A 13,176-nucleotide genomic window follows, 5' to 3' on the forward strand; every position below is an offset into this window, starting at 1 on the left:
TGGATCTCTTTGAGTCTCAACTAACAAGCATATCGATCGACCTTGCAGACAATACATGAACATGATGAACCTGATTATGTTTACCGTTTATCTCAGTAACTACCCTTAGATGTATGCATGTTTTTATTGATTGATTGATTGTATGTTGTTTAACGTCATTCTCGAGAATGTTTCACTCATATGGAGACGCAACCACTTGCCGGTGGAGGGCTACAAATTTTGTCCTATGCTCGGCACTCAGGGCCTTTGAGCATTGAGGGATCTTTTTCGTGCCAGCACCTACTGCGACACGGGGCCTCGGTTTATACGGTCTCATCCGAAGGACCGGCCTCCACGTCTCACAGTGGGATTCGAACCCGCGACGTAAGGATTGACTTCTTACTTCGCGACTCTAGAGCAGACGCTCTAACCACTGCGCCACGCGGGCGACTGCATGGTTTTAATATAAATAAAATGCGTGAACAGCTCACAATTGTTTATTGAAGTACATTCACAGCTAAAATAAAATGAAATTGTTTTGTGTTCATAAAAATCTCAATTATAAAACTTTAAAATGAGTGTCAAATAAAATCGTAATAAGATGCACAAGTTACATAAAAGAAGAATTCCTGTTGTTTCAAACGACTTTAAAAGCAATCTTTTTTCTCTCTGCTATAGTGTCGACTGCACGGACGAACCACTGCGCATGTATGGGTTTTAGTACGGACAACCTTAGGCTTAAGGAGGACACCATGTTGTTGTTAACGACGCCGTTCTCTGACATTTTGTTGAGAATGCAGTTTGCATACCACGTTTGAAATTCTTTCTTGAGTGCTCCTTTTAACACCTTATTTACTAGCTAGTCTAGAGGTTGTAATTGGTCAGTGCAATTGGGGGGTATGTAGAACAGCTCAATGTGGTTTCGCTTCAGAATGGTGCGTGCCTCTTCGTCCTGGTGACCCTGGAAAACGTCCCACAATAGCAACGCCTTGGATGTCGCTTTGAGTCCCGAGTAATTTTCTTGTTGATTTTACTTAGGGAATGATGATTGCATTTACAAGTCTGAAAATATTTTTGTTGAAATGAATAATTCACACTAATAAAAATTTTCATAAAGTATAATTTTTTTCCTTCATTTTATAAATTTTCATTAGATCATACTTAATCTCTCGTGGTTTCTGAATTTGCTCAGTGATTTTCCGACTGGGTAATGGCTCATCCATCGGGGAATTTGAACTTTGGATGGCATGATGGTGTTTTTCCCTCGTAAAGAAGTTGTGGGTTAAGGAGATCACCCGATGCTGTGCAGGCTAATGTTACTGTAAACTGACGTTTATCATCAAAATCCGTAATCTTCACTTGTTTGTTTCCTTCCAAATCCATTGTCCAGTTACCTACGAGAACAATATTGATACCCGTTTCATCAACATAAATAACCAACGATTTGGGAATAGCGTGTTTCTTAGCAACTGTTTTGATTCTCTCTAGCAAAACTGCCTTCACCAGGTCCAGGAAAATCACTAGATCCACCTACATAGCTATATTTAGCTATATAGGTATTTTAACCTATCACATATAGCTTAATCTACCTATATATAAAAGTGGGGGGGGGGGGTTATGACAATGGCTGTAGCCTTTACACAAATTTCTTCGTTTCAGATCTGCATGAAAACATGCCTGGTGTTTGCAGTTGTAAGATACACAACGATAACAATGCCGTTGTTTACAAAATTTCTAGTGAAAAAATCAAGAAATGTATTATAAAAAAACTAGTCGAGGAAAAACTCTTGCACGAAAAATCAAAATATTTGTGCTTATCTTGTGCAGATTATTGTTCAGAAAATTTAATGGACAACATTGATTCTACAGTTGATGAAATACTTCATTTAATAACTCAACAGAAACTGTCCAATGTTCAGGTTACAAAAATTGTATGTGCAACTAGTGGAAAATGAGAGACACAATATACAGGATGATTGTCGTCAATTAAATACCACGTATAAAAACACAGATTACCTATCGGAGGTAAACGCAGAACAGTGGTTGAAGGATAGAAACAAGATTATTCTGTCGTTTTAGTCAGCAATCTTGGAAAAAAACATTAACGAACTTTCCAATAAAGAGAAATCCAATTTGATTTTTTGCGTAGAGCAAATATATTCTTTATTTAGAGGAAATTTGGTTTTGCCTTTCAGTTTTTGTAAGAATTTGTTATCTTACTATTTTTCTGGAAGTCGAAGTGTATGTACACTGAATTCTGTTGCTGGACCTGGTGCCAGCTATCGCACTCTTCTGTCCTGGATAGGTGACCAAGCTTGCGATCCAGTAAGATTAGATGACAGATCCGATGTGATCAATTTTGACAATAACCAGATTCTTGCACGAAGCTGGAGAGTACACTACGACAATAAATCGATCTTATCAGCAATAACAACTATTGTTCATTTTTTTCCTCATTCCTCATCCTTTCTGCAAGAGAATCCCGACCTATCTCCTAGAAAGTGGCTGTATTCACAGAACTTCAAATCCATTTCCTCTCAGCGTCTCTCTCACTTTGATAAATTCTCAGATATATTTAGATATCTAAGAGTTAAGTTTATTGAAAGTCGTTTGCAGAACATTGTTAAAGAACAAAAGGAAGGGTTGACAGGTCCTACGGATGCCATCCAAGAAGCCTTACACAGACGTAAGAGATTGAGAGAAGACGATGAAGCTCCTTCTAAATGCAGACTTCGACAGGGCCCTTAAGATTTCAGGGTTAGGGTTAGGGTTAGGTTTGGGGTTAGGGTATATAAATCATAAAGGCAAACCGAAGATTGTTATGGGCAACCCTGTGGCCACCAATCCTTGCTCATATGATGCAGTCATGGAAGTGCTGACCAAAAAAATGAGTCCACTACAGGCGGCGGAAGAACCTGGACGGCTGTTGGATGCGATGGACTCCCTTATCTCATCGCCAGCAGAGTAATTAGGGAACATCCAGAACTTCAAGACAAACTTCTGCAGCCAGGTCTAGGTCACTTTGAAATGAACATGACGAAAGGTATATTATAATAAAAGGATGCATTAATAAATTTAAAACAATATTATTATTTTTTTTAAAACAATGCAACAACCCCAATTACAAGTTCGATAATATAAATATCATTTATTGTACATAATTAAAAGCATCCAATTTATAAATCAAGTTCTTATTTATTTCAATAATTATACTAAAGATATACTGTATCATATTTACAGATTCATTCAGGAGGTCATTTTTACTTATGCACTCTCCATCTTCATGTTTCGTTATGGTGTTCGGAGGAACAACGCAGACGTTATTATGGCTGCAAGGCTCAAGTTTGCACCATTATATTTTGGTGTCAACAAATACAACTACCAGCAAATAGAAATCTTAGACTCATTAATGAGAGTGTGTGCACCATCTGAAGTTTGCACATTTATAAATAACAATGAGTCTGTCACCCGTAAGTCTTCCAAAGTTTGCATTTTTTAAGAAGACATTTTACAATGAAATGTCATATGAAAATTATAGAATAAGTATTTGAGATTTTTTTTTAGAATCAGGACATCCTAGTAAAGGGGAAAAGTGTGATTTTATCCTTGAGTCAAGAAATAAAATGTCCAAGAAATGGCTGCCTCCAGGCGCACCCAAAGAAAAACACTGGAATCAAGCCTGTCGTAATCTTGACAAACTGGAAAAGGTTAAAAAACATTTATATAACTTGCACTTTTAAATTTTTATTGCACCATTTCAAACAATTAACAATTTTTAACAACTAATAAATTACATTACAAATGATTTCGACAAAGAAATTTAACTTTTTTAAGAATCGTCAAGTTTGGAAACGTGAATCCAAGACATCGATCATGAATCCAGTACTGGCATCGGCGTGACTTATGATGCAGCCGACCCAGTACCCCTTCTCCTCCTCAGAAAGGCAAACATTACACTGCTTGGTAAGGCCTGCAACAAAGGAGGAAGTCTGGGTACTTTTACTGCGGGTTCTGCATGCTGGTGTTGTGGCACTGACTGACGCAGCTGGTGACCTCCGTCTTTTACATTTACGGGGAGAAGGGGAGGAGGTTAACGATATAGAAAAAGATGTGGAAGGTTGTGGGGAGGGATAATTGAAAGCAGAATGTACTGTTACTTGGATAGTTAGTTTAGTTGGGGAACAAGGTGGGGAGGAGGGTGGAGATGAATCGTCAGATACTTCTGCAGTATGGGAAACAGAGGTGGGATTGGTTGTAGACAGAGTGGTGGAATGGGATGTAGAAGAGGTGGAATGGGATGTAGAAGTTAGTGCGCGTGTCGAAGATATGGTTTGGGAAGTGTGCGCTGAGTGCAAAGAAGTATTAGGGGACAAGACGGATATTATAGACTGTTTGAAGAAATAAATGAAACATTTTATTTGAAATCAAAGAAGTTTAATTCAATTTCAAATTACCAGACCTTGGTATTACAGACTTTAAAATATGTTACCTCTTCAAAAAAGGGCGTATTCCAGTGGCACATTTTGCCTGACGGTGCCCTTATTAATATGGCAACCTCACACTTAGTAGTAGTGTATAATTCTTTGGCCTGAAAATATAGTACACGTATGTTTAATTTAACATATTAAATTAATTATATTACTTTCACAGATTAGACAAAATCTGTACTCCATTTTCAATATTGAGGAGGTAGAAGAAGCCTTATACCATACAAATTTGGAGAAAGAAATCCAGAACTGGAGAATGAACATTAGCGACTCTGAATATTTCTCGACCCCCTTCCAGAAGAGACCACCATCTACTTTGTCGGGAAGAAATCTAGACCCGAGTTGGCAAATTTCTCAACAAAGTGCAAAAACAATTTAATCATATTTTTGAAAGAATGTGCAAAATCTAATTCCGTGCAACTGTGCAAATTTTTGAAACACATATTCATTTTATCTGAAGACAGAAAAAAATATAACAACATTGAAAATAAAACCAAAGTAGAAATAATAAACGTAGTGCAGTCTGAGATGCAGAAATTGAAAAAATTGGATTTTGACATGGGTATGCACTATCTCATATATAATAATAAGAATATTGATAGGAATAATGTATATTTTATTTTAAATAAAATTTGCACAATAAAAAGGGACCAATGAGAAATGTGATTAAAGGAATAAATTTTATTCTTCAACCAGTTAAGGAATAATTAAATATTGATAAATGGTGGTACATGTATATGAATTTATACACTTTTTCTCATTTCCTTTGAACTCTTCTTAAGCTGATGAGAAGTCCAAAGAGTGGGGAAAAATAAAAACAGAGAAAAAATCTATGCTTATAAAATTTTATAAAGAACTGGTGCAACTTTTAGAGGAAATTGAAGATCGCGAGGAAGAGGTAGAAGAGGGTGTGTACCTTTATTTTCACTCGTTCATACAATTTGATAATGTCTATAAATACAATATAAAAGAAAAAAAAACCTTTTTAAACAAAGTAGTTTTTCTTTGGTACAGAGCCTGGGCTCTTTTTGCACTGTCTTCCTGATAACTTTCCCCAGCATTCTGTCCACTCCGAACTTTCCCTCTTTTCGCCTGTCCCTTTTTGTTTTTCCCAGGGTTAAATTTCTTGGCTTCAAATTGGAACCTTTGGCTATCCTGTTTTCATGAAGAGAGAATATGAAATGTTTCGCACCCCCCTTTTCAGCATTAAAAAACAAAAAAAAATACTTTTATTCTCTTTTGACATCTAAATGTATGCCATTTAAAGATATACGACAAAAACTTTTTATTTCCCTTCCTTTTTTTTCTATATAAAACATGTAATATGTTTAGTTTTCAAATCCACGTATTTATTGCATTTTCTGTGCTTCCATAGATATATCACTGAAAGATGCGGATTAGACCTGCTCTGCATCTTACCTTTAGATTGCAACCATTATTTCCGGCGACATTGCACGGGATCACGCACATGAAGAATGGTAAGTTTTTTTTACTTTTTAAAAAGCTTTTAAGACATTCTTTCAATTTTACTGACAAGAAAAAATTGAGAGGATGTATAGAGTGTCTTCTTTTACTATTCATTAAAGCGGCATTTATCAGGTCCAGCACAATGTCTTAATTTAGCTAGATAGCTTTATTAAGCTATTGTAAATAGCTTTATTAAGCTATTTTGAAGGTGAAAATTAGGGAAAAAAATAAGAATAAATAGAAAACAAAAAGTCGCATCATGAGTACTTGTCAACAAGTTCACCCGTGCATTAAAAATACACACAAAAATCACAATATAAAAGCGCTGCGTCTGGGGCGCTGGTCATTCCAAAGATTGTGCTGTTATGTGGAAATGTTAGAGAGGTGGCCTAAATACAACAACTTGATGAATTATTGATAAATTTTACCTGCCAATGTCTTCCAACCTGTTTTTCCCAAGATCTGCACAACACCGGATGTAAGGAATTGCACGTTGTTGCAGAGGATATTCGATTAACGGTAATTTTTCCGTATATTCACAGCGTAGTATGGAAGCTCACTTTGACATACATTAAATAAGAGAATACAAACTTAAAATAATGATTAATACGCATTATATTTGCTGTTAAAATTATTTCTTAAATTTTAATTCAAAGAATTAAATATATTTTGTAAATTTATACGTGTATTACATAATACATTTATTAATTTGATGGAAGTTTGAACATGGGTGGTGGTGGTGGTGGAGGGGGGGGGGTGGCAGTTGATTTGAACTATGTTCGCTCTTAATTTTATTATAGTATTACAATGCCTGTCTGCAGCTGTAAACAACATCTACAGTTTGCAGAAAGTGAAACATTCAAAGTTTATAGAATTGCCAGCAAGAAATTTAAAGCTGCAGTAGTGGACTCCCTCGTCCAAAATGGCCACCTCTCAAACAGGTCAGTGTATTTATGTTCAGCTTGTGTTATATATGCAGAAAAACATTTCTTGCAAGTTGAACATGAAAAACACTTGGATGATCACCTTGTAGACCAAGTTGTAACATTAATAAAAACAAACAATATTTCAAACAAATCAATGTCATCATGCCATTTTCATTTAGTGTTAATTTATTGATTTATTATATCTCGAATAGCAAGACTGTTTGCAACCATTATTCTGCCGCTCACCCCGCAGGAAGCTATTCATCTTTAATAAACTGGATAGAAGAACACTCTACACTACCTATCATCATACCTTCCAAACATGACATTATTACGTTTTTCGATAATAACCAAGTGTTAGCAAGAAATTGGAGAGTGAGGTATGATGCCAAAGCCATACTTAGTGTTATAACGACTATCATCCATATTTTCCAGAACCCTTGCACCGATCTACAAATAAAAAATGAATTTTCTCCAAGAAACTGGTTTTATAACATTGAAATTTCAGAACACGTTTCAGCGTTAATGAATGTTTTTAATTTCTATGAAGAAAAGTTTAGATCTTTAAGAGAAAAATTCATAAAGAACAGGTTGGCCATTATATGTTCCCAGCAACACCCCGGGTTAACATCGACAGAGGACGCTCTTTCATCACTATTGGTAAACAACAAGAAAATGAAATTTAGTGAGAAAAGCAAAAATAAAATAGATGCGTATTGTTTCATTGACCATCATCATAAGAATGCTCCAAAAATTCAAATGGGTAATCCCATCTCAGTCAACCCCTGCTCTTACGAATCAGTTGAAGTTGTTTTAAGCAGCATTAAAGCTGAGGTGGGCATTCCTGAAAACAGAAAGTGGACACTAGTGGGATGCGATGGTCTCCCCTTCCTCCTATCCCATCGCATTATTAAGCACAGTGAAGACCTGCAAGACCTCCTAATTCTACCTGGTTTAGGACATTTTGAAATAAATATGTGCAAAGGTTTTTTTTATTTTTGTGATAGCTTTCAAATAATGTATAATTAGCATCCAAAGTAAATTTTGTTAAACCATAAAAATAGGAATATGAAAATATAAAAATAGGAATATGAAAATATGGTTTTCTTAATATGCAGCTCTTATAAAGCTAGTTTGGCAGGCTTTGGGAGTGGATCTAGCAAAGCTCTTAGGGTATCGGTCACCGAAAGCTCTACAGGCCTGTCTTGATGGAAATGACCACCACAAGGCCATGCAGTTTCTTGAAATATTACTTTTGGGTACAGGTCAGTCCAAACTGATAAACGACGTTATTGATTTAAAGGAAACAAATATTTTAAAAACATTAAAAAAAAAATCAAAAGAACGATTGTGTATTTATATATCTCTATATACATGTATAGGAGATGAATTGTTATACCCTTATGTGAAGGATTGCTTTGAAAAAGAAACTGTTCCTTCCACAAATGGCTATTTTACCTGGTGTAAAAATGTGGTGGATCCAAACTACAAGTAAATATTTCAACATCGTTTAATATTTGTAAAGAAAATGATGCATGGTATGGTAATAAAATTAATATATATCTATTATAATACAGGTTTATTATGGAGTGTATATTCACTTATGCCCTCGCAGTCTATTTATTCCGTGCTGGAGTCAGAAGAAATAACAGTGATGCTATAATGGCGTCTAGGATAAAATTTTGCCCACTTTACTTCGGTGTCAGCAAAACTAATTACCAGCAGATTTAAATGCTGGACTAGATGATGTGAGTGTGTGCACCTGTTGAAATTCGACAATACCTTGAGGACCACGAATCTTTCACCCGTAAGAGATGCACTGCTGCACATTAAAAGCACAGTTCATATAAAGAATATAGCACTGCACTAATTAATTCTTTAACGATGTTTTCATGGTTATTTTGATGAAGAATATATAATGTTGTCTCAGTAAAAGTTACCTGGACGCCCTGAAATCAAAACCAGAGAAAAAAACCAAAAAAAACTACAAAAAACCAGAAAAAACCAAAAAAACTACAAAACCAACAAAAATAACAAAAAAAGCCCTTTTATGCTACGTTTACACTATGTTCCCGGCAGCCACGGCAATCACGTTTCAGGCCACCGTGGAAACAACGGGACGGGCGTGAGAAAACTTGGGGCAACGGGATGGGCAAACGTAACTCATCGCGATTGCCGTGGATGCCGTGCCAGATTTTTAAACTGTCAAAAAATTTGCCAAGGCGGCCACGTTGCAGATGTGAAACTTAGTAGGTCGTAGTAAAACGGAATAAACGCAACAAAACGCGACAGCACGTAATAGACCGTAACAGAACTTGGAGGCAGTCCGCAGTGGGACGGGAGAATGTATATTTCCATTCATCTCACGGTCCATTCACGTTTTGAGACGTTTTGCTGAGTTTAGTCCGCGTTCTGTCACGACTAGTTCACGGTTGTTGTCCGTTTTATCACGTTCTGCCACGTTTCAACACGGTCCTCACGGCAAACTAGGGTGTATGTCAGCCGTTTCCTCGCGTTCAATCGCGGTTCGTCCCGGCATGTTACGGTTTATGGTCCCGGTGCGTTGCGTTCTACTACGGTCTGCCACGGCGCACGCGGTCTGAGAGGAAGCATTTAAAAGCCGGGCACTGCAGAGAAGTTTCATTATGGATTCATATGGATCTCCGCCTTATTCGTCTCATTCCTAGTTGCTGCACTCCTGCCTTCCCTCTCTGTAACTGCTGCTCGTTCTCTTCATTTTGACGAAGTGATTTTAGGTATGCACCCAGAAAACACGCGAAAATAAAATCTTCGTCTTGGGAATTCATGATGTTTTATCTTCGAAGGGTTATGATACAATGATTGTTTCTGGTTAGGAGACCTTCTCTGGTACAAACGTGATCCATAGTTTCCCGGCGTCCATGTTTCATACGTAGAAAGACTTGACAGTACGTGAGAAACGTATAAGAACTTCATAAGAACGCGAGAAACGAGAGGGGACCTATCAGAACGTAAGAGGCCTGGGGGGAACGTGCTGGCATACGTGGCAGAACCGTAGTGCGCCGTGGAGCCTCCGGCACTCCACGGCAACTTCTTCCTACGGCCCATCACGGATTCCGTAGAAGACCGTAGAAGACCGCAAAAGAACTTGTCAAGACTTGGAGATATAGAGGGGAAAATAACCAAAATCTCACGGCGCACTACGTTTCGGGCAAACGGGGCTGCCGTGGCTGCCGGGAACATAGTGTAAACGTAGCATTAAGGGCTACCCAATTGTTTCGAAAAGATGCCTACTTAAACAGTCAATAAAAAAAAAGAAACATTGTGTTTCTCTCAAGTTATAACACCAGGTCACTTTTTTAAAAAAAATTATGTGTTCAAGTACGACTTAATTTTCTATGTAAATTATGCCGCCATGATGAATCTCGACAAGATTTTACCCCCGTGAAAAAGGCTTGTAATCCACCTTGTAGGTCTTTTAAAGTTATTTCACATTGTTAATGAATGTGATTATGTTATCCCTCACCTATATGTTTAATGTCAGCTATGCTAAATAACCCATTTCTGTGTAATTTGAGAGAATGTTTTTGTCATGTGCTTAAAGTATGGCCTGCTTTTCATGTCATCATTTAAAGTAGATCCTAAATAAAATCTGTCTTAAAAAATACATTTTACAAATGACATTTAATATGATTAGAGTAAAGGAATCCATATATATGAGATATTATTTTGCATTACATTTATAAGAGGCATTGTCTCATGTAATTTAATAACAAAAGATGGGTTTTATTTTTCTATACAGTCCTCAAACCTGGAAGATATGTTTTGTTCCTAACCAATCCATTCTCTAAGTGAAGTGAAGCCTGGCTGTTGGTCTTCCTTTGGGAAATACACAGTGAAATAACTAACATAAAAACAAAAACAAAACTTGAATCTAAAAAAAAAGTTTCAATATCATATTAATTTATTTCATTATTATTAAGATAATTATTTAAAATGTTTGTATTTTTTAAAATGGATTAAAAATAAAATCTGGTAATGGAAATCAATACCATAAAGATAACAAGTTTTTAATCTTTAAGTGCTCATAAAATTTCTGAATTTTCCATTTAAATATTGACATTATATCACAGGGGAAAGAAAAAAACTACTTGAGTGTTTCTACTGACCCCCTCCAGAGATCTGCTTATGAGTGCATGGGGATTGCGGTGGACCTTCATCTCCTGTTTAAAACAGACATTAGAGTATGACAGATAAAAAAGGTACTTTTTTTTTCTTCTTTATTTTTACATCACATGAAAACACACAATTAATGATGAAGAATGTACACATGTTTTTCATAAGTGTGTACAAATTGTTCAATATAATGTCTATAATGAATCCAATTTCCTTGGGCTAGTCCACACCCAATCTTGTAAGGAAAAGCATAAGTCTGGTAAGGTAAACTTTCCCCCATTTCTTGTAAACAAGTTTGAAACCATTGCTCTCTGTTTTGTGGGGTATCCTGATATGTGGAAATTCTTTTAGGTCGGTGACTTGCTTTTCCATAATCCCATTGAGCTAATAAACAAATGACCACAGGAGTTTGTGAGGGAAACACCTTAATAGTGCCTGGAATTCCTCTATCTTCTTCTACGGCTAAATTTCTAGTCCCTAGAGGTCTGCGAGTGGCATAGAGATTAGCTTGTGGGAATTTCTCTGCAATACTTTGACTCAATCCATGAGCTTTTACAGTTAAACAATTACATTGATGAACAATAGCTTCTACCTCACAGTTGAGTAAATCACCTTGTATCTCCTGGAGACTCATGATGTAAAATGAATCTATTTTTTAAAAACACCCTTGTTTTTATAGAACAACAACAACAACACAATATAACAAGATTTCAAATTTTTATTATTCAGGTAAATCTACAATCTCTTGGAACTAATTCTTTGTTTCTCACATCAGGTTTTAGAACTCCATATTCTTCATAGTCACCTTGTCTATAAAAAGTTTTTTCCAATTCTGGGGTGCTGTGAGACATCTCAAAACAGGTTAATTTATGAATCTTTCTGTACATGTATCTCCCTTGAACTCTGTTTTTCATTTGAATGAATCGTCTCACATGATGAAGTTTTCCAGTTTCTGGATGCCTTTCTTTTTGTAAGATCAAGTATTGATAATCACTTCCAATGATTTGATCTACATCTTCCTGTCGGCACCCAGTTAAATTAAATATCCAATTATTGGCTATTCTACCTCTGTCTTGTTTTAAGTAAGCAATATATCCATTGCCTGTATTTTCTTTCTGTTTATTTTGATAATGAGCCTTAATATCCTCCAAGAGTTTGTTTGTTCTTATGTTTTCCTCCTCCTCCTGAGGTTTATATTCTACAGGATGTTCTTCCATCAAGGGAGGTGGTATAAATTCTGCAGGATGTTCTACCATCAAGGGAGGTGGTATATCTTTTCCTCCCTCCTGTATAAGTAACCATTCAGTTTCCTTTAATCTAGTGTTCTGACTCATTTTTTTGCTGGAGGTGTTACCCATAATGAAGCCAGTCCACAACTGAGGTGTGTTTTGTACCATGTTTACTATTTATACCTTTTTTAAAATTGTATCAATTTTTTCCCCCAATCTTTAAAAATCCCCTCAACACTTTTTGTTTTGGTGTTTTGAAAAAAAAAAAATCTATGGTTAAAGGGAGATAACCTATTTTTTAAAAATGACAAAAAACCCACAATTTTTTTTCTTTTCTTTTTTATTGAGATCTAACAATAAATAACATTTCAATCTTTTTTTTTTTATTTATTCACATCTTGACCAGCTCACATTCTTTAAGAACTTTTTCTTCCTAGCTTCTCTAGCTGCAATAGCTTCAGGTTTCTTCCAAGCTCCTATCTCCCATTCTATCCAATCTCTGGGCTCCAATTCCTTATTTCTCTCCTCCGGTTTCAGAACACCATATTCTTCATAGTCACCTCCTTGCTTGTAAAACATACTTTCCAATTCTGGAGTACTGTGAGACATAGCAAAATCAGCAGTGATATGAAGTCTGCACATAGTCAGTCCTCCTTCTGGTTCCTTCATTTGAATGAATCCCCTGATTTGATGCAGTTCTCCTGTCCAGGGATGTCTTTCCTTTTGTATAATCAAATACTGGAAACCGAAGAAGAAATCATCTTGGTTGCTCAGAAACATGTCTATATCTTCTTCTTCTTTAGGCTCTTTAATGATGAAAGTCCAATTAATGGCTGTCCTATAAAATCTGTCTGGATCATTAGGATCCTTCACAGGCTCATCCAGGGGTAAATATTCATTCTTAGGTTCCGGATCCAAGGTTTTCAACTCTAT

The 13,176-nt window shown here is 36.3% G+C and overlaps 3 protein-coding genes and 1 long non-coding RNA gene across 4 annotated transcripts; 3 read left to right on the forward strand and 1 right to left on the reverse strand.

The window, feature by feature from the left end:
- The first annotated feature begins 3,178 nt into the window (after positions 1 to 3,178).
- Positions 3,179 to 3,728, forward strand: LOC134239241 (uncharacterized). Its single transcript, XM_062721403.1, has 2 exons — positions 3,179 to 3,449; positions 3,544 to 3,728. The coding sequence occupies exons 1-2, from the start codon at positions 3,263 to 3,265 to the stop codon at positions 3,717 to 3,719; spliced, it is 363 nt and encodes a 120-aa protein (XP_062577387.1). The 5' UTR covers positions 3,179 to 3,262; the 3' UTR covers positions 3,720 to 3,728.
- An 857-nt stretch (positions 3,729 to 4,585) lies between these two features.
- Positions 4,586 to 5,944, forward strand: LOC134239242 (uncharacterized). Its single transcript, XR_009986186.1, has 3 exons — positions 4,586 to 5,028; positions 5,249 to 5,374; positions 5,842 to 5,944. It is a non-coding gene; the product is annotated as an uncharacterized LOC134239242 (long non-coding RNA).
- Positions 5,945 to 6,740: 796 nt separating this feature from the next.
- On the forward strand, positions 6,741 to 8,590 carry LOC134239238 (uncharacterized). The gene is made up of 5 exons (XM_062721400.1): positions 6,741 to 6,874; positions 6,967 to 7,844; positions 7,978 to 8,124; positions 8,242 to 8,350; positions 8,437 to 8,590. The coding sequence occupies exons 1-5, from the start codon at positions 6,741 to 6,743 to the stop codon at positions 8,588 to 8,590; spliced, it is 1,422 nt and encodes a 473-aa protein (XP_062577384.1).
- A 2,079-nt stretch (positions 8,591 to 10,669) lies between these two features.
- LOC134239239 (uncharacterized) lies at positions 10,670 to 11,648 on the reverse strand. Its single transcript, XM_062721401.1, has 3 exons — positions 11,190 to 11,648; positions 11,008 to 11,061; positions 10,670 to 10,717 (listed from the first exon to the last, which is right to left on the reverse strand). The coding sequence occupies exons 1-3, from the start codon at positions 11,646 to 11,648 to the stop codon at positions 10,670 to 10,672; spliced, it is 561 nt and encodes a 186-aa protein (XP_062577385.1).
- Between the last annotated feature and the right edge of the window lie 1,528 nt (positions 11,649 to 13,176).

This window comes from Saccostrea cucullata, unplaced genomic scaffold (assembly GCF_032062105.1).
Source record: "Saccostrea cucullata isolate Sc308-1 unplaced genomic scaffold, CSIRO_AGI_Scuc_v1 ctg3180, whole genome shotgun sequence".
NCBI classification, from domain to species: Eukaryota; Metazoa; Mollusca; class Bivalvia; order Ostreida; family Ostreidae; genus Saccostrea; species Saccostrea cuccullata.